This window comes from Gorilla gorilla, chromosome 4 (assembly GCF_029281585.2).
Source record: "Gorilla gorilla gorilla isolate KB3781 chromosome 4, NHGRI_mGorGor1-v2.1_pri, whole genome shotgun sequence".
NCBI lineage: Eukaryota > Metazoa > Chordata > Mammalia > Primates > Hominidae > Gorilla > Gorilla gorilla.
This window is the reverse complement of record NC_073228.2, coordinates 80930315-80950577: the sequence shown is the minus strand read 5'-3', so window position 1 is coordinate 80950577 and position 20263 is coordinate 80930315. Positions and strand designations below refer to the sequence as shown.

The 20263-nt window shown below is 50.4% G+C and overlaps 1 protein-coding gene across 6 annotated transcripts in view; it reads right to left on the bottom strand.

The window, feature by feature from the left end:
• Positions 1-14809, bottom strand: part of B9D1 (B9 domain containing 1) — a 28474-nt gene extending 13665 nt beyond the window's left edge. For 4 of the 6 annotated variants that reach the window (XM_055385961.2, XM_019027140.3, XM_063706604.1 and 1 more), the window contains exons 1-3: positions 14351-14809; positions 12160-12228; positions 9678-9789 (exon numbers count right to left, since the gene is read on the bottom strand). In XM_055385961.2, coding sequence (XP_055241936.1) covers positions 9678-9789; positions 12160-12228; positions 14351-14413 — 244 coding nt within the window. In that variant the 5' untranslated portion in view covers positions 14414-14809. The remainder of the gene's footprint in view (positions 1-9677; positions 9790-12159; positions 12229-14350) is intronic. The other 2 variants (XM_004042135.4, XM_055385962.2) reach the window with 1 other exon arrangement.
• Positions 14810-20263: the final 5454 nt, after the last annotated feature.

The window sequence follows — 20263 nt, the reverse complement described above, 5'->3', positions numbered from 1 at the left end:
CCAGAGGCCTTATTCTGGGCCCAGGGCCCCAGCTATGATCAGGGCCGACTAAGGACGTCTGCTCTCTGGGTGCTCCCTTCCTGATGGAGGCGGGCTCATGGGACTGAGGTGGCAGGGGCTCATTTTGGGGGTGTCTAGAAGTCAGAGAGAAAAGAAAAACCTTCTGGGAATCCTTTAAAATATTATAGGTACTATAATAGGTGTGGCTGTTTTTACACCGGCTTCGTGTTGCCATTGAGGCGCATGAGGCACTTTCACCTCGCCAGTTTCAGGTGAGGCCCAGGGAGGGACTAGGAGCCGGCCTGCCAGGCTCTGATCCTGCAGCCACGACTGAGGCAAGTTAGCCAACCTCTTTGCCCCTGTTTCATCATCTCTAAAACACATGAAATAGTACCTAATGCATAGTAAGTGCTCAGTAAATGTTAGGGAGAGGTTTGTGCCCTTCCCATTACTACCTTCCACCAAAGGTAACCATTATTCTGAATTTTAGGAAACTACCTCTTTACTTTTCTTTAAGACTTCACTGCCAAAGAATGCATCCCAAACCTGGTACTTTACCCTTACCAATGTTTTTGAAAGTTTATACAAAAGGAATTATACAGTACATTTATTTTTGTGCCCAGCCTCTAATCCAAAATTATGTCCATTAGATTTTCTCAAATGGTTTCCTGTAAAGGGGTGTGTTCATGTTCAATACCATACAACATTCTGCGTGGGAATCTGTCACAATGACTGTTCATTCTAGTGCTGATGGACACATGGGCTGCCCTTCCTCTGGGGGCCATGCACCCAGTGCTGAGCACCACGGCGCAGGCTCTCGGTACTCGTGTGCACACATCTCTGGTGGGCATACACCCAAGAATGACACTGCACAGGGCCCATGTATGTTCCCTCCCAAAAGGTAACACCAAGCTGCCAGCATGGTCCTATCAGCCAGCACTCCCCCAGCAGTGGTATCTGATTCCTGCTCCTCTGTACCTCACCAAAACATGGCATTACCAATCTTTTAAATTTGAGCCGTCCTAGTGAGAGAATAGTGGTAGCTCACTGTAGCTTTAACTTATATTTTCCTTCATTTTAGATTTTTCTTACTGAAATAAGGTTGAGACCTTTACCTGTTTCTTGGTCACCTGGATGTCCTCTTTTGTGAAGAACCTACTCAAGTCTCTTGCCTGGTTTTCTACTGGATGGTCTTTTTCTTTTTTCTTCATTAAAAACATTTTTTTTTTGAGACAGGGTCTTGCTCTGTTGCCCAGGCTGGAGTGCAGTGGTGCAATCATGGCTCACTGCAACCTCAACCTCCTGGGCTGAAGTGATCCTCCCACCTCAGCCTCCCAAGTAGCTGGAACTACAGGTGTGTGCTGCCATGCCTAATTTTTAAATTTTTTGTAGAGATGGGGTCTCACTATGTTGCCCAGGCTAGTCTCAAACTCTTGGGCTCAAGCAATCTTCCTGCCTCAGCCTCCCGAAGTGCAGGGATTACAGGTGTGAGTCACCTTGCCTGGCCTGGCCTTTTTCTTATTGATTTATAGTGTGTATATGTGTGTTTATCCTGTGACTTATCTTTTCACTTTTAGTGATGTCTTTGAATGAACATAAGCCCTTAATTTTAATATAGTCAACTTCATTGATCTTCTCCTTCATGGAGTCCTCCCAGAAAATCTTCCCTTACCCTGATATCATGGCTATAGTCCTCTATGCTACATATCCATCTGAAATTGACTTGTGTGTATGAGGACAGGCTGAAGTTTTTTCCTATGTATATCAAATTGTCCCAGCACCATTTATTAAAAAGACCAGGCTGGCGGGCGCCTGTAGTCCCAGCCACTCGGGAGGCTGAGGCAGGAGAATGGCGTGAACCCGGGAGGCAGAGCTTGCAGTGAGCTGAGATCACGCCACTGCACTCCAGCCTGGGCAACAGAGCGAAATTCTGTCTCAAAAAAAAAAAAAAAAAAAAAAAAAGACCAGGCTGGGAGCAGTGGCTCACGCCTGTAATCCCAGCACTTTGGGAGGCTGAGGTGGCAGATCACCTGAGGCCAGGAGTTCAAGACCAGCCTGGGTAACGTGGCAAAACCCTTCTCTATGAAAAATACAAAAATTAGGCGAGGCGCAGTGGCTCACACCTGTAATCCCAGCACTTTGGGAGGCTGAGGCAGGTGGATCATCTGAGGATGGGAGTTCAAGACCAGCCTGGCCAACATGGTGAAACCCCATCTCTACTAAAAATACAAAAATTGGCTGGGTGTGGTCACATGTGCCTGTAGTCCCAGCTACTCCGGAGGCTGAGGCAGAATTGCTTGAACCCAGGAGGCAGAGGTTGCAGTGAGCTGAGATCGTGCCACTGCACTCCAGCCTGGGAGACAGAGCAAGACTCCATCTCAAAAATAAAAACAAAAACAAAAATTAGCCAGGCCTGGTGGCGCATGCCTGTAATCCCAGCTACTTGGAAGGCTGAGGCACCAGAATCGCTTGAACCCAGGAGGCAGAGGTTGCAGAAAAAATCTTTCAACATTTCACCAGTAAAAGTGATGTTTGCTCTAAGCTTTTCATAGATAATCTTGATCAGGTTAGGGAAGCTTCCTTCTATTCCTAGTTTACTAAGCTTTTATCATGAATGGGAGTTGAATTTTACCATGTGTTTTCTTCATTTATGGGGATGATCATGATTTTTTTCTTTTTTTTTTTTTGAGATGGAGTCTTGCTCTGTCACTCAGGCTGGAGTGCAGTGGTGCAATCTTGGCTCACTGGAACCTCTGCCTCCCAGTTTCAAGCGATTCTCCTGCCTCAGCTTTCCAAGTAGCTGGGATCACAGGCGTGCGCCAACAAACCCGGCTAATTTTTGTATTTTTAGTAGAGACGGAGTTTCACCATGTTGGCCAGGCTGGTCTCAAATTCCTGACCTCAAATGATCTGCCTGCCTCGGCCTCCCAAAGTGCTGGGATTACAGGTGTGAGCCATGGTGCCTGGCCTGACTCTAACTTTTCTTCTTTTTAATGTGGTGAATTATTTAGAGACAGGGTCTTGCTACGTTGCCCAGGTTAGTCTCAAACTCCTGGCCTCAAGCAATCTTCCCACCTCGGCCTCCATATGAGCCACTGTGCCTGGCCAACTATAGATGTCATAAAACCTTTGTATTTTTGGAATAAACCCTACTTCTCATGATGTATTATATTATCCTTTTTTTATCTTGCTAGTTTCTGAATATTTCATTTAGGAGTTTTGAATTCAGTTTCTGAATATTTTGTTTGGGAGTTTTGCAACTCTGTTCATGAAGGAGTTTCTTCTTTTTAATGTCCTCAGCAGGCTTTAGAATCAAAACTATGCTGACCTAAAAAAGCTGGGGAATGTTTAATCTTTTCAATTCTAGGAGTTCGTGTAAATCTGCCGTTACTTCCTCTTCTTTTTTTTCTTACACTTCTGCCATGGAAGGTGTCATTCTTTAAATGCCTGGTGGAACTCAGTGATGAAGACACTCGAACTTGGAACTTTCTTTGTGAGAACATTTTTAATTATAGATTCAATTTAATAGACATAGGACTACTCAGATTCTTATTCCTTTTTTGCAGTTTTGGTAGTTATCTTTTTCTAGGAATTTGACCATTTCATCTACCTTGCCAAATGTATAGCAAATGGCTGTTCTTTATATCTTATCTTTTTACTGTCTGCAAGATCTGTAACATGTTCCTTTTTCATTCCTGCCACTTCTGTCTTCTGTTTCTTCTTCTTATTTTTTAGAGATAGGGTCTAGCACTGGCACCCAGGCTGGAGTGCAGTAGCATGATCATAGCTCACTACACCCCCAAACTCCTAGGCTCAAGCAATCCTCCCACCTCAGCCTCCCGAGTAGCTGGGACTACAGGTTTGAGCCACTGTGCCTGGCCAATTTTTCTATTTTTTGTAGAGACAGGGTCTCACCATGTTGCCCAGGTTAGTCTCAAACTCCTGGGCTCAAGGGATCCTAACCGCCTCAGCCTCCCAAAGTGTTGCGATTATAGGTGTGAGCGACCCCACTTAGCCTGTTTTTTCATCGTCTTAACTTGGGGTTTTCAGTTTTAAAAACCAACTTTTGCCTCTTTCATCTCTTCTGTTGTAAGTGTGATTTCTGTTTAATGAATTAATTTCTGCTGTTTCTCATTCTATTCTGCTTTCTTTGGGTTTAACTTGCTATTCTTTTACTAATTTCTTTTTTTTTTTTTTTTTTGAGATTGAGTTTCACTCTTTCGCCCAGACCGGAGTGAAGTGGCACAATCTCAGCTCGCTGCAACCTCTGCCCCCCAGGATCAAGTGATTCTCCTGCCTCACTCAGCCTCCCCAGTAGCTGGGATTATAGGCACATGCCACGGGCCTGGCTAATTTTTTTTTTTTTTTTTTGAGACGGAGTTTCGCTCTTGTTGCCCAGGCTGGAGTGCGATGGCATGATCTTGGCTCACTGCAACCTCCACCTCCCAGGTTCAAGTGATTCTCCTGCCTCAGCCTCCCGAGTAGCTGGAATTACAGGTACGTGCCACCATGCCTGGCTAATTTTGTATTTTTAGTAGAGACAGGGTTTCTCCATGTTGGCCAGGCTGGTCTCAAACTCCCGACCTCAGGTGATCCGCCCGCCTTGGCCTTCCAAAATACTGGGATTACAGACATGAGCCACTGCGCCCAGCCTATGCCTGGCTAATTTTTAATATTTTTAGTAGAGATGGGGTTTCACCATGTTGGCCAGGCTGGTCTCGAACTCCTGACATCAGGTGATCCACCCGTTTTGGCCTCTGAAAGTGCTGGGATTACAGGCGTGAGCCACCACACACAGCCTTCTTTTACTACTTCTTTTTTTTTTTTTGAGATGGAGTCTCACTCTGTCGCCACGCTGGAGTGTAGTGACGCGATCTCAGCTCACTGCTATCTCCGCCTCCTGGGTTCAAGCGATTCCCCTGCCTCACCCTCCTGAGTAGCTGGGGCGACAGGAGCTCACCACCACACCTGGCTAATTTTTTGTATTTTAGTAGAGATGGGGTTTCACCATGTTGGCCAGGCTGGTCTTGAACTCCTGACCTCGTGATCCACCCGCCTCAGCCTCCCAAAATCTGGGATTATAGGCATGAGCCACTGTACCCAGCCACTAATTTCTTAAGATAGATGCTGAAATCATTAATTTTTCAGCCTATTTTCTTCTCTAACATGCATTTAAAATTACAAAATTGGTCAGGCGCAGTGCCTCAGGTCTGTAATCCCAGCACTTTGGGAGGCTGAGGCGGGTGGATCACCTGATGTCAGGAGTTCGAGACCAGCCTGGCCAACATGGTGAAACCCCATCTCTAATAAAAACACAAAAAAATCAGCTGGGCATAGTGGCAGGCGCCTGTAATCCCAGCTACTTGGGAGGGTGAGGCAGGAGAATCATTTGAACCCGGGAGGCAGGTTTGCAGTGAGCCAAGACCGCGAGCCATTGCACTCCAGCCTGGGCAACAAAAACAAGACTTCATTTCAAAAAATAAATAAATACGGCCAGGCATGGTGGCTCACGCCTGTAATCCCAGCCCTTTGGGAGGCCGAGGCGGGCGGATCACTTGAGGTCAGGAGTTCGAGACCAGCATGACCAACGTGGAAAAAACCTGTCTCTACTAAAAATACAAAATTAGCCGGGCATGGTGGTGCATGCCTGTAATCCCAGCTACTAAGGAGGCTGAGGCAGGAGAATCGGTTGAACTCAGGAGCAGGAGGTTGCAGTGAGCCGAGATCGTGCTATTGCACTCCTGCCTGGGCAACAAGAGCAAAACTCTGTCTCAAAAAATTAAATACATAAATAAAAATAAAAAATAAAATAAAATGACAAAATTTCCCTCTATCCATGACTTTAACTGCCCCCTGCAAATTCAAATAGCTCAGTAGTTTTATTATCATTCAATTCAAAATTCCATTATTCCATCAGTATTTCTTCTTTGACATATGGGTTGTTTTTAGAAGTTATTTTCTTATTTTTCAAACATATGGAGATTTTTCTCATTATCCTTGCTATTGGTCCCTAGCTTAAGTTCACTGTGGTCAAAGAAAATACTCCACTCCTCCTGAAAAGCTAAAAGAATTCCAATGTACTGGCGCTGACTCACTACCGGATCACCACTGACAGCTGAGTCTACTTGCTTTACTGCCTCTCCCCATGCCTCAGTCAACTCATCCTACTTGTGAGGAATTTCAAAGTAAATTACAGATCTCTGGACACTTTCCCCAAAATACTTCACTATGCATGTCAGCAAATAGAGCTCAATATTTGTTCACAGTTCTTTCGAGATAAAATTTATGCATAATGAAACATAAATCTTAAAGTGTACTATTCAATGGATTTTGACAAATGCATACATCTGTGTACTAGCTGCTTTCAAGATTTTCTTTTTGGCTGGGTGCAGTGGCTCATGCCTGTAATCTCAGCACTTTGGGAGGCTGAGGTGGCTGGATCATGAGGTCAGGAGTTCAAGACCAGCCTGGCCAAAATGGTGAAACCCCATCTCTACTAAAAATACAAAAATTAGCCAGGCATGGTAGCAGGCACCTGTAATCCCCAGCTACTCGGGAGGCTGAGGCGGAGAACTGCTTGAACCTGGGAGGCGGAGGTTGCAGTGAGCCGAGATCGCGCCACTGCACTACAGCCTGGGTGACAGAGCAAGACTCCGTCTCGAAAAAAAGAGAAAAAAAAGATTTTCTTTTTGTCTTTGGTTTTCAACTGTTTGATTATCATGCACCTAGGGGTGGGTTTCTTCCATTTATCCTGCTTGAGGTTTGTCTTCTTGAATTTGTGGCTTGATGTCTCTCATCATTTTTGAAAAGAATTGTAGCTATTTATCCCTTCCAATATTGTCTCTAGCTTGTCCTCTCCCCCTCCTTCCAGGATTCCAATTCCATATGGCAGACTTTCAGTATTCTCTGTCTCCTACCTTCTCATCTATATTTTCTATTCTTGGGTTTCACTGTAGATATTTTCCTTTGACCTAGCTTTCAGTATATAATTATCTCTTCAGCTGTGTTTAATCTGCTGAATTCCTGCTTTTGGTTATCATATTTTTCAATTCTAGAATTTCTATTACAATGTTTAAAAAATATGGCCAGGCATGGGGCTCAAGCCTGTAACACCAGAACTTTCTTAGGCCGAGGTGGGAGGATTGCCTGAGCTCAGGAGTTCAAGACCAGCCTGGCCAACATGGTGAAACCCTGTATCTACTAAAAATACAAAAAATTAGCCGGACATCATGGTGCATGCCTGTAGTCCCAGCTACTCGGGAGGCTGAGGCATAAGAATCGCTTGAATCCAGGAGGTAGAGGTTGCAATGAGCTGAAATAGCGCCACTTTACTCAGAAAGACAGAGCAAGACTCTGTCTGCAATTTAAAAAAAAAAAAAAAATCGGCTGGGTGTGGTGGCTCACGCCTGTAATCCCAGCACTTTGGGAGGCTGAGGCGGGCAGATCACGAGGTCAGGAGATCGAGACCATCCTGGCTAACACGGTGAAACCCCGTCTCTACTAAAAATACAAAAAAAAAAATTAGCCGGGCAGGGTCGTGGGCGCCTGTAGTCCCAGCTACTCGAGAGGCTGAGGCAGGAGAATGGCATGAACCCAGGAGGCGGAGCTTGCAGTGAGCTGAGATCGTGCCACTGCACTCCAGCCTGGGCAACAGAGCAAGACTCAGTCTCAAAAAAAAAAGTCAGGCTTCCTAGTTCTCTGCCATAATTCTCAGTCTGTTTTATCTCTTTTGATCATAGTAAAAATATATCTGACAATTTCAGTGTCTAGAGATTCTGTTTATCTCTATTGCCTTATTGTCTTATTTTTGCTGGTTATCATTTATGTTGTCTTGGTTCTTGTGTGCCTTATTATATGCCAGATACTACATTTGAAAAAATATATAGAAATAATTTTATGTCTATGAGATGTTATCTTTCTCCAAAGAGTTTTCTTTCTTTTTTTTGAGACAGGGTCTCACTTTGTCACCCAGGCTGGAGTGCAGTGGCATAATCTCTGCTCACTGCAGCCTCGACCTCCTAGGCTCAAGCGATCCTTCTGCCTCAGCCCCCCAAGTAGCTAAGATTACAGGCGCCCACCCCCATGCCAAGCTAATTTTCGTATTTTTAGTAGAGACAGATTTTTGCCATATTGCCCAGGCTGGTCTTAAACTCCTGAGCTCAGGCGATCTGCCTGCCTCAGCCTCCCAAAGTGCTGGAATTACAGGCATGAGCCACCATGCCCAGCCCAAAGAGGTTTCTAATTTGTTTTTGTCAGGTGCCTTGGCTGTAACAATCTTGGAGCTGAATAGAAGAATCAGGAGGTTGAAATCATCAGGGGCTGAGCTGAAATCCCTGTGAGGCTGCTCTGCTTCCATCTCTCCCTTAATCCTAGGGCAGCTCTTTGAGGTCTTAACCCAGTTGGTGAGATTTACCTGAGGCCCACCTACCAACCCCTTGGAAGGCTCTGAACATCAGTGTTTTTGTGTCCTGGGCCCAGAGAGGCTGTCAAAAGTCTTGATCAGTCTCTCAATCACCTCTATTGAAATCAGCAAACACTCCCAGAGGAGATGGGATTGGGGTAACCTCTCTGGATTTCTGTTCTCCTGGATCTTGCCTGGTAAATCTCTTCTACTTTGCTAGCTCTCTGATGCCTCTGAGGTAGTTGCTTTTTGTTTTTGCTTTTGTGTATTACATTTACCTCTCCTACCTGTCCTCGGCAGGAGGAGGTTCGTCCAGTACCTACAGTACCTATTGCACTGTTCCAGGAAGTCTATTGAAACCTCCTACTCATGGATGATGACAGCAGGATGGAATTCCCTGCTCAGGAGGACCACCAGGCATTTTCTGCTCCAGACCCTCCACACTGTGGTAAGCCTAGGCCCAGGCCACGTGCAGTAGAAAGGCCTAGATTGTGAAATCAGATGGGCCTGAATTAAAATCCACACTTGGTCACTAGATGTAAAGCAGAAGGCAAATGATGTCAGTTTTGAGTGTCAGTTTCCTTATATGGGAAAAGAAATGGAGAGAAATCTCTCCAGCAGGTATGATTGGGAAGCTTGGATAAGTCCACACAGTGAAAGTATTCATAGTCCCCATGGAGACTAAGCCCAGGCTTTGTGCACAGTAGGCACTTATGAAGTGCAAGTGAACAATCAGAATGGTTAATAACCACCAGCCAAGGTAGAAAGTAAGCAATGCCAGCCAGGAAGCCCTTGGGAAAGAGGTTAGACATAGGACGTGGGAATGGTATCCAGACAGATGGATCGGCATGAATAAAGCTCAGATGAAGAAAGTTGAGGGACTAGCACAGGAGGAGAAAGTGCCAGGGTCTAGCCGGAACACAACACGCCATGGGAAGTCAGCAGGCACAGAGTCAGGCCTCCAGGCCAAACAGCCACAGTCCTGCATGCCAGGGTGGGGAGCCTGCCTTTTACAGGCGTGGCCACTAGCCCTGATGCACTCTGAACTTCCAGAAGGCCAGCTGCACAGCCTGTAGCAGATGAAGGGGGTGAGTGGGGATGAGGAAGAAGAGGAGGGAAAGGGACAGATGGCGAGAGAGAACGGTTGAGGGCTGCTTCAAGAGCCCAGGTGACAATCTGAATGTGAACAGTCATGGGCTGGATGAGGCAGAGCCTGTCTTGGGGGTGCTGTGTGAAAGCTCTGCCACCCTACCCCGCAGGGCCCCTGCAGACTCACAGCCGTAGGGGTTGGTGCTTTTAAAGGTGACATCAATGGGGAAGTTCCACACCAGTGCTTGCCGCACATCTTGGCTCTTGGATGTGATTTGTGAGATCCCCTCCTCCAGACCCTGTGGGGACAGTGACACAGACGGCTGGATTCAGAGCAGAGCCAAGCTGCTGCGGCTCCTCCCCTTACCTTCAGCAGGCAGTTGGGAGGGCTGTTTTCTCAGCTGTCTTCTCCCAAGACACTAACTTCCAAACAAAGGGGACTAAGAGATGATGGAGTACCTCTTTAAGTCTGGTACTTTAACGCCGTAGCTTGACAACCCTGGGAGGCCAGCCACTCTCCCAGGCACAAGGGCACTAGATCTGGTCCCAAGCTCTTGCCCCACTGAAGGAATGGTCCAGCATGCTTACACTGTCCTGCATCCCCACCCTCACCTGAGTATCCCCATCTTCACCTGAGTATCCCCATCGGTAAATACGTAAATGTGTTTTCTCCATCAGAAATAGTCCTCTTTCAACTCTGCTGCTTCTTCCACCCACCAACCCTTTCTCTGCTCCCTTTATAGCAAAACTGCCTCAAAGAGCTGCCACACTCACCGGCTCCAATTCCTCCCCTGCTATTCTTTTGTGACCCCACTCCAATGTGACTGCTGGCTCCAGCACTCTACCAAAGGGTTTTCTCCATTAATGCCCGTGACCAACATTGCTAGATCCAATGGTCATTTCTCTATCCTCGTGTTACTTGACCCATCAGCAGCACCTGATGCAGCTGCTTACTCCTTGATACACTGTCTTCCCTTGGCTTCTGGGTCTCTCCACTGCACAGGGTGGCCCCTGCTCAGTGGCTCTTGCTGGTTCCTTCTCAGTGTTGCCGTCCTAAGGCTGCATCTTTGGCCAGCTCCTCTACCTGTACTTGGTGATCTCATCCATCTCATGGCTTTCAATGTGCTCTAGATGTCGATGATTCCCAAATTTATGTCTCCAGCCTGGTCCTTGCCTCTGCACTCTGGATCAGCACCTCCTCTTGGATATCCTCAACCTTAACCCACACCAGGCTGAGCTCCAGGTAGCTCTCCCCAATCTGTTCTTCTCACTGAAAGGCAGCTGCCTACTTCTAAGTGCTCAGGCTAAAAGCCCTGCTGTGAATCCTAACTCCTCCTTCTCTCAGACCTCACATCCATCAAAAGAACCCAGCGGCTCTATCTTCAGAATATACTTGCAGTCCAGCCCCTCCCACCACCCCACTGCTGCTGCCCTCCTCTCCCATCTCCACTGCTGTCAGAGCCAACTGGGCTGCCTGCTCTTGCCCTTTCCCCCCGAGTCTATCCTTGTCGTAGAAGCCAGGGAATCTTCTAAAAACATAAGTCAGATCACTTTCTCTGCTGAAAGTTCTCCAATGGGATCCCATCTCCCTTTGAGTAAAGGTCACAGTCCTTACTCTGACCTTCTAAGTCCTACAAGACCTGCCCAGGTGCCTCTCTGCTCCAGCCACTGTCCTGCTGGCTCGCTCTCCAGTGGCCACACAGCCTCCTTGCTGGTCCTCAAACATGCCAGGCAAGCTCCTGCTCCAGGGCCTTTGCACTCTCTGCTCTTTCTGCCTGGACAGTTCTCACGGGTTTCCACATGGCTGTTCCCTCACTTCCTTCAGGTCTTTCCTCAAAAGTTACTTTCTCGGCAAGGCCCTCCCTGGCAGCCTTAGCGAGATCGCAGCCTCCTTCTCATCACTCATCCCTGTCACTTCCTGGCTTGGTCTCCCCTTGCACTTCTGGCTTACTAACATCCTAGAATATGCACTCCTTATTATCTGACCCCCCAGCAAGAACATGCGCTCCGGGAAGGCAGGGTCTTCTGGTTTGGCTTTGCTCACCCCTGCATCCCCAGCACCCAGAAGAAAATCAATAAAGGGAAAAGAAGGATTATCATCTCAGTTGTACAAATGAGGAAACTGAGGCTCAGAGAGCTTAAATAAGTTCAGTCTCCTTTTCTTAAACTGCTATGAAGATGAAACAAGTGCTTTGCAAACAGCAGAGCACAGAGCGGGCTGAAGTTGTCACCACAGTCCCTCACCTGGTGGAGGCAAGCTACCCCTTGGGAAGTCCTGGAAGGAGAGCTCCTACTCTGTCTTTTTACTCCAGGTCCTCCCCACTGGCTGAGGAGAGGCCAAATGGTGAGCGGACTGGCCAGAGTGTCCACAGCTCAGCCGCGGCCAGGCTGGCTCACTGGGGCCTGCCTCCTACTGCAGGTGTTGCTCTTTGCTGCCCCGGGGAAGCTCACAGGGTAGGGCGTGTGAGTGCAGTCTTGGTGGATGGACCAGGGAGTCCAACCATGGCTGTGTCCTCTGCTCCCGCTTTACCAGGAACACTCATGTTTGGGTTCCCCTGAACTCAGTGTCTACCTCTTAACTTGTTCTGAATGGGGAGGGGAAGGATATGACACCTTCAGAAACCCCAAAAGTCATGAAGGCGGTAAGGGAGGCCAAGAGTCCAGCTTACCGCTGTGGGGGCCCAGTCCTGGCCGTACACAAAGCAGTACTTGCAGTAGAGGTCATCATACTCTGGAAACTGAAAAAAGCACAGACAGATTCTGTCGACTGGTATTCATGCTGAGGCCAATGCATTTGCTAGGCAGGTGCAGCCAAGGGGAATTCTGAACGTGAGACACCTGGGAGTGGGTCTAAGAGACGGCTGGAGATGTGTTCAGAGGAGAGGCTGAGGACCAAGACGCGGGAGTCCACGGGAGACTCCCAGGTGCCACCGCCCCTGGCTTTTGCTCAGGCTCTGCCTTGTCTGATTTGTCCTTCCTACTTCATCCGGAAAACTCCTGCTCACCCTTCAAAACTTACCCTTCAGGGAGCCTGCCCTAACTCTCAAGCTGGTTTAAGGTCTCCTCTTGGCTCCCTTAGCCCTGTGCTTCCCTCCATAAAAGCAATGATTGCCTGTGTCTAAGTCTGTCAATTCCTCTAGACCATGAGTAGAGAAGAGATTTAATGCCTTTCTGTGTCCCCACTGCCTGGCACAGGGCTGGGCACAGATAAGGTCTAAGGCAGGGGTCCTCAACCAGTCCGTGGCCTGTTAGGAACGGGTCCACACAGCAAGAGGTGAGGAGCAGGTGAGCAAGCAAAGCTTCATCTGTATTTACAGCTGCTCCCCATTGCTCGCATGACCACGGGAGCTCCACCTCCTTGTCAGATCAGTGGCGGCATTAGATTCTCATAGGAGCACGAACCCTACTGTGAACTGCACATGTGGGGGATCTAGGTTGCATGTTCCTTATGAGAATCTAACGCATGATGATCTGTCACTGTCTCCCATCACACCCAGATGGGACCATCTAGTTGCAGAAAAGCAAACTCAGGGCTCCCACTGATTCTACATTATGGTGAGTTGTATAATTATTTCATTATTATTTACAAGGTAATAATAGAAATAAAGTGCACAATAAATGTAATGTCCCCAAATCATCCCAAAACCATCCCTCGCCACCTGGTTTTCCACGAAACCAGTCCCTGGTGCCAAAAAGGTTGAGGACCACTGGTGTAAGGGAATGGTGCTGAAGTGAAAGGTCTGAGAACCCAGGAAGCCATCATATGCAAGGCTGGAGCTGAGGCCCTGAAAAGAGGGAGGTGCTGAGAGCAGAGCAGGGAGGAACAGTGTGACTGTCAGTGTGTGTGTGGCGGGGGGGGGGGTCGCTGATGCTGAGAGCACAGACACATGTGACTCAGCCCAGCCGAGAGCCCCTAATGGGAAAGGACAGGAGAGTGGGGAAAGACGGTCTTAGGCACTAGGCTAAGGCAGAGGCGGACAGGGTGGGAGCATGGAGTAGTATCCCTGATGAAACAGGAAGGCAGGAGACACCTACAAAGCATCAGGCCCTGTCAGAGCCTTACCCAAACCGTCTCAGTCAATCCTCACAATAATATTATAAAATGATAATAAACACCACCTCCAACAGCCTGGAAGGACAGTGTAGTGAAGCTTTGAGGTCAGATAGGCATGGGTTCAATTCCCAGACAGGCCAGTTCCTTTGGTATATTTCCCCAGCTGTAAAATGGGGGTGTTAGTAGTGCCTATCTGGTAAGGTTGTAAGGGTGGACCAGTGCGGAGCACCGACTTTGGGACATACTGAGGACTTGGTGAGCATTGGTTTATATTTACAATAAATGATTCCTCTAAAGTGTGGGGGGATGGGGAATAGCGTCCCTCGGGCCTGGCAGGCACACCTTCCTTGGGTCAATTCCAGGCCACCACCATTGTTGGATGGTTGGATTCGAACCCGAGTTCAAGGATCTGGGGATTCGGAACGCGGGACAGTAACTCCACACGGGACACAGCGCAAATGCTGGAAACTCGGCCAAGCCTCGGCTCCTCGCGTTAACCCCAGGAGGCTCCTGCCAGTGATCCAAGCAAGTGGGCATTACCCGTGCGAGGGCCCACAGGCTTGCCCGAGTGTGACTTCGGTACTAGCTCAACATCTCGAGGTCTGCTTCTATTCCTGCACATCGGGACTCAGGATCCGGGCAACCTCGCGCCAAGTTCTCCAATGCTGGCTCCCCTCCCCCGCCTAACCGAGAGGCTCAGAGGAATGACGTGGCTCTCCGGGGGCCACAGGGCAGCCCGGGGGGTTGCGGGAAGGGCCCCGGGGGACGCTGGGGGGCGGGCCCCGGCGGGGTCCACGGCCGCTCACCTGGGCGCTCTCCACCTGCCCGTTGACCATGAGTAGAAAGACGCTAGGACTCGCGGTCGCCATGGCAGGTCTGGGGGTTCCGGGGGGACCCACCTAGGCCGCGCGCGGTTGCTAAGAGACGCCGGCGTTGCCCTAGAAACAGACGGCGTAGCGCGCAGGACACGTTTCTTGGCAGCGACACCTTCGCGAAGGCCACGCGAGTGCGCGTGTGGCATGCGCAGGCGCAGTGAACGGGCGCCGTTATAAGGGGGCGGGGCTCCACGCCGAGGCTCCACCCCTCCTTATGGCAGGTATGACCGAGACCTGGGGCGGGAGCGTTGACCTTTCGGGTAAAGCCAGTCCTACCGCTCGACTCAGTTGCACCCGCAGGGAGTGTGTGTTCACTCTGACTCGGCCCGGCTCCCCGTCCCCGCCGAAGCGCAGAGGCGAATGAGAGCTGAGTCCTGGGGAGCAGCGCTCCGACTCACGCCCGCTGCAAGCCGAGTGTTTAAAATACATTCAGCCACTAGATGTCGCTGTGGCCCCACCGCGAGGACGCGGAGGGAGGCGCTGCAGAGCACGGGCGACTTGACCACAGCTGTCGGGGCTAACTCTGGAAGGCCGGGTGCTCGGAGGAGGCTCCCCAACTGGGGCCAAGCAGCGTCCAAGCAGGTGAAAAGGATGCGCCCCTGTGGCTTGGAGACGCTTGCCCTCGAAAAAGTTTATTAAACAAACTTGGGAGGGACCTCAAGAATCCTTACATCCAAGCCATCGCTCTTTAGTTCGAAGCTGGGGAAACTGAGGCCCGCAGCGGGCGGCGCCTGGCACCCCAATCAGCCAGCGCTCAGGGGAGTTGCTAGCCAAAATCCACGAATCTGTCAAGATACAGTCTTGTATCTTAGTGGTCTGTCACAGAGTAAGCACTTGGTAACTACTAACTTGTTGATAAATGAATAATTGAAGACATCTCCATTTTACAGAGGAGGAAACAGATTCAGATGGCAAAGGCAGGTAAGTAGCTAAGTCAGGATTCAAACCCAGGACTCCAGAGGCTAACAACCCTCACTGCCTCTGTCTTGTTCTGGGCCAGCCCCAACAGCATCTGTTGGCAGAGGTGTCAAAGGAGACGTTGGAGACATTATCTTGGATCCAGGAAATGAAGGGATTCACAGGTGTGTAGACTCCCGGGAGGCCAGGCTCCGAGCAGGGACCCCAGGTCATCACATTCTGCAGCTTCTAGCTTGGGAGCAGACTAGGGGAGTCCCATCAACCATCTGCACGAGGGAGGGAAGGAGCAGTCTCAGCCCAGCCTGCACCCACTGAACCACCCCCTGCCTGGTGAGCAAAGATATTGGATCAGGGGAGGGAGGCAGCGGGTAACCAGTTCACACATCTGACAAGAGCAGCTGGGGGAGGGGACGGGTGGGCTGGTGGCCCAAGTGCTGCACCCAGAGCCCAAGACAGGGCCCATTTCCCCTCCTGGAGAGGGGGTCATACTCCCTTCTTCCCCCCCTCTGTCCATCTCTTTCCAGTTAAAGTGCTTTCTCCCACACATTCTATCAGTCTCACCCAATTATTTCCTCCCTTTGGCCTTTGAGGCTTGGTATTGCACACAAGTTAGTTTTCAGCAAAATGCTTGTAGTTATCAAATAACTGGGGGCTCCCAGTAGTTTAAGACCTGGCTATACCAAAGGCGGCCCCACATTCAAATAGGACACAATGGAGGAGTCTCCCCAAGGGGTGGGAAGTTCTAGGGTGGCCTTCAGGGGTACAAATAAGCCCGACCCCTGGGTGTTGGGGAATGGAAGACTCCAGGATAGGATGGGAGGGTGACCAGGCCTAACTTTAACAAGTCTAGTGGCATTAGAAGCGACTTTGGGGGAGGGGTCTCAGGGGCTTGCATAGGGCCTGCTGGAATCCTTACCACCAGTTCAAGGGCCCAGTGGAGAGCCTGGTGTACTAGAAGTCCTTGGGCAGGCTGTCCTTCAGGTTAGGACAGTCAGGTTGGAGGAGAAGGTAGTTTCTGCAGATGCTGACACGCAGCGATCTCAGCAGGACACTCTGCAGCTCTTGGGGTGGGATGTAGGGATCTGCAATGGGGTGGGGCAGACCCTCAGCCCAGCTGACATCCAGCAGATCTGCACCAGTCCAGCCATGCTGGTTGTTAACATATATTGCCGAGCTTCCCTGCCTGTGCCTGTGCCAAGTCTCTCCACCCCCAGATGCCTTCCTGGGCTCCTAGACATTCCTCGCTCCCACCTCACTCTTAGTACAGCTCTGTCCTCTGGTACACTCCCACGCAGTCCCCTCAGGGAAGCTTCCAGCACATTGGGCAGGCGGGGCTGTCAGCCATTGGGCAGGGGTGAGGCTGGAAGCCGGCTCGAGCAGAGCAGGTGTCAGCGCCAGCCCTCTTCCCTGCATGCCTATGGCCATGGTGCTGCCGGGCAGCTGGCCAGAGCCCCTGCAGGGTCCCAAGCTCCACCCTGGCCATCTGCCTCCCCCAGTCTCTCAACCATCCCAGGCTTCTGCTCCCATCCTTACTGAAATCGGGTTCAAACCCCTGGCCCCAGCAGAGCTGTCTCAGGAAGAGGGAACAGTGGGATTGAGTGGCCAGGGGGACGGGCTGCACAGCGCTGGTGAGCGACGGAGGCCTTGCCCCTTGCCAGTTGTGCCAGGACCAGGCTACCAAACCCAGAGCCCTCGGGCCCTGCTGAGGACAAGAGCAGATCCCCCATGGTAACTTGATCTCACAAGAGTCCATCTGCAGTCGATCTGGACCCAAGGTCACACTGAAGTGGGACCAAGGCCAACTGTGGAGAGAGGAGGTGAAGGGGAGGTGGAGAGCTGGAGAGGCTGGGGGCCACCCTCCTGGAGCCCCTCTCCACCACCTCTCCTGGCTGTGCACCCACCTGTCAAAGCAGTTGGCGCCTGTGAGCACCCACTCTTGGGAGATGAGGGCCCCCTCACAGCGGCATCAGGTGTCCAGGAAGATGCTGGCCTGGCCAAGCCATTTGTCTGGGCCCTTCTTGCTGGAGGCCTCAGCCAGCCTGGACCCTGCACCTCAGGAGACTGAAGCCTCAGAGCTCAGCTCCGGGTCCCAGGGCCTTGCAGGTCTACCATGCATCTCTTTCCATCCAGCCCTGCGATCTCTGCAGCCCAGCTTCCACCCCTCACCCCTCCAGCTCAAAATCAGACTGCCTGCAGTGGAATCCTATGTGACTCAGGAAAGTCCTTTAACTTCTCGGAGCCTCGGTTTCCTCATCACACCCAGGGGGTTGTTGTGAGGATTAAATGTGATAATATATGTCAAAGTTCCATACATTTGTAGCTATTCTTTTTTTTTTTTTAATTAAAAAGTTTGTGGGCACATAGTAGGTGTATACATTGCAGCTATTCTTGTTGCTAAAGTCATTCCTGGGGTGCTCCTGCTTTTTCATGCCTCGTGGTTTGCACATGCTGTTCCTTCTACCTAGCTCATCATCTCCTACCTAGCTGCCCAGAGAACTCCTATGTAGCCTTCAGAGCCCACTCTTGTGAAGTCTTCCTTGAATGCCTCTCCCCTTGGCCCCACAGTCTGCTCCCCACTTCCCACCCAGAAGCTCATTATAAGTGGGTGTCTGGCTCTGCTTGCTTTTCTCTTTAGACAGGGAGCTCACTCATCTCTAAGGAAGCTGGGCCTCCTTGAGGACAGCCCTCCATCTGCTCTGCCCTGGTCATCGGGGTCCACCCTCAGCACCTTCAAGGGGTGGGGAGCCCTGGGGTGCACACTAGGGGCAGGCATCCTGCATACAGACTTGGCACTGGGGTCTCCGGATCCTCCTCCCAGGAGCTTGTCCTGGGTCCTGGGGCAGGGGACTTCTCAGAGTCCTGCTCTGCCCCCTGTCTCAGGTAAGAGGCAGAGAGGGCAGCTGGCTGAGACCAACAGTAACAATAATAATCCCACGTGCCCTCTCTTTACACCCCATGAAGTCCTGAGCCCCTGTGATTCTGGGCTCCTCACAGTGACCCCCCCCCCAGACCAGTGCTCCTAGCCCCCTTTTACAGATGGGGAAGTCGAGGCTCAGAGACAAACCGACTTCCCAAGATCACAGTGAGTTGGAAGCAGAGTTGGGATTCAAATCAGGGTCCCTGTGACTCCAAGTCCCCAAATCATTTCTCTCAAAGGCCTTATAGGTCTTTCCTTCTGTCTTTGCCTCTTGGCTCTTCAGCGGAGGAGCCACACTTGGAACGCCGGTTGCTTGAAATGCCTGGTGCAGGCACTCGGCTGAATTTCACAAATGGTGCAAAGTCAATACCCTTTGTGGCCTGTCCCTGACGATTCCTTGGGCCTCACCTCACCCTTCCCCTCAGCCTTGAAGTACTGTATGCCTGCGGTTCTAGGTGGGCAGGTCCATGCAAACCAGAAGCTACAGGGGCTGAGAGGCCAAAGAAAGAGGCAGACAAATCTGGTTTCTCAGAAAGAAGCATTTAATAGAGGCACATAAACAGAAGCCATGTCTAGGGCGGTCACGAGACAGGTAGGTCTCTGCACTGTTACCTCTAGAGCCAGGGCATGCATAGCACAGGGAAAGGGCATACGTGCTTCAGAAGGGGTGTGTAGGACAATTGATCAGCATTGCCAGTGACGGTAGATAAAGTAGAAATCTTAGTGGCCTTTCTGGAGCTGGGGTCAATCAGAAGCCAGCATGGCAGATTTGCCTCTGAGATGGAGCCGCTTTGGCCTCTGCACCTGCACATGACGTTCTCAACAATGCTGTGTGTTTATTTTTTGAGAGGAAGTTCACATAACCTAAAATCAATCTTTTTTTTTTTTTTTTTTTTTTTTTGAGACAGAGTTTCGCTCTTGTTGCCCAGGCTGGAGTGCAGTGGCGCCATCTCAGCTCACTGCAACCTCTGCCTCCTGGGTTCAAGCGATTCTCCTGCCTCAGCCTCCCGAGTAGCTGGGATTATTGGTGCCTGCCACCATGCCCAGCTAATTTTTGTATTTTTGGTAGAGACACGGTTTCCCCATGTTGGCCAGGCTGAGCTCGAAGTCCTGACCTCAAGTGATCCACCTGCCTTGGCCTCCCAAAGTGCTGGGATTACAGGCGTGAGCCACTGCACCCGGCCAATCAACCATTTTTTATGTGTATAATTCAGGGGCATTCTGTATATCACCTTGTCTTTGCAAATGTTGTTCCTTTGTTCTAGAAAGTCCTTCCTGCCATTTCTGCCTGGAAGCTTCCTGTTGAACTTCAAGAGCCAGATAAATGCCCCTTCCTCTGGGATGTCTTTTTTCTGATCCCCAACTTGGTCTAGGGGCTCTCCCTGGGCTTCCTCAGCCCCTTGGTCACAGCCCTTCCACACTAGTGGTCTGACTTGGTCTCCCCAGCCAGACTCAAAGTCCCGGCATATGCAGTGGAAGGTGGGTGCACTGGGATCATTTACTAAATGCTTGTTGAGTGAATGCATGAGTGGAGGTCTTTGGGGAGCACTCTGGGGGGCCCTGAGGCCTTGTGGGTAGGGCTGGGCCCTCGGGTTCCAGCCACAGGGAGGGCCTAGAGTCTGACATGGGGAGAGACAACTCGGATCCAGCCTCCTGCAGCATAACAGAATAACCCGGTCTGGGTCTGAGGCAGAGCCCGAGGTGGGATAGAGGGCTCTCAGTTTCCATTATCAGCCTTTCCTCAACTTGCAGTGTGAGCCCAGGCCAGTCACTGCCGTATTCTGGGCCTCAAAATCTTCATTAATGAGAAGAGGGCATTTCCTGGACTATCTCACTCTCCTGTTAAGTCATTTGAAGGGCTGCGGGAATCCCTGGCCTTTCTAAACTGTGACTCGGGCTAGGCATGCCCCCTTTACCCCTGAAGCTCACGGGAGAAAGTGCTTGGAGTAGCTTCTTCTAGGAGTTAGTCAGCAGACAGAGCTGAGTTCCAATCCAAACTCTTCCCCCTC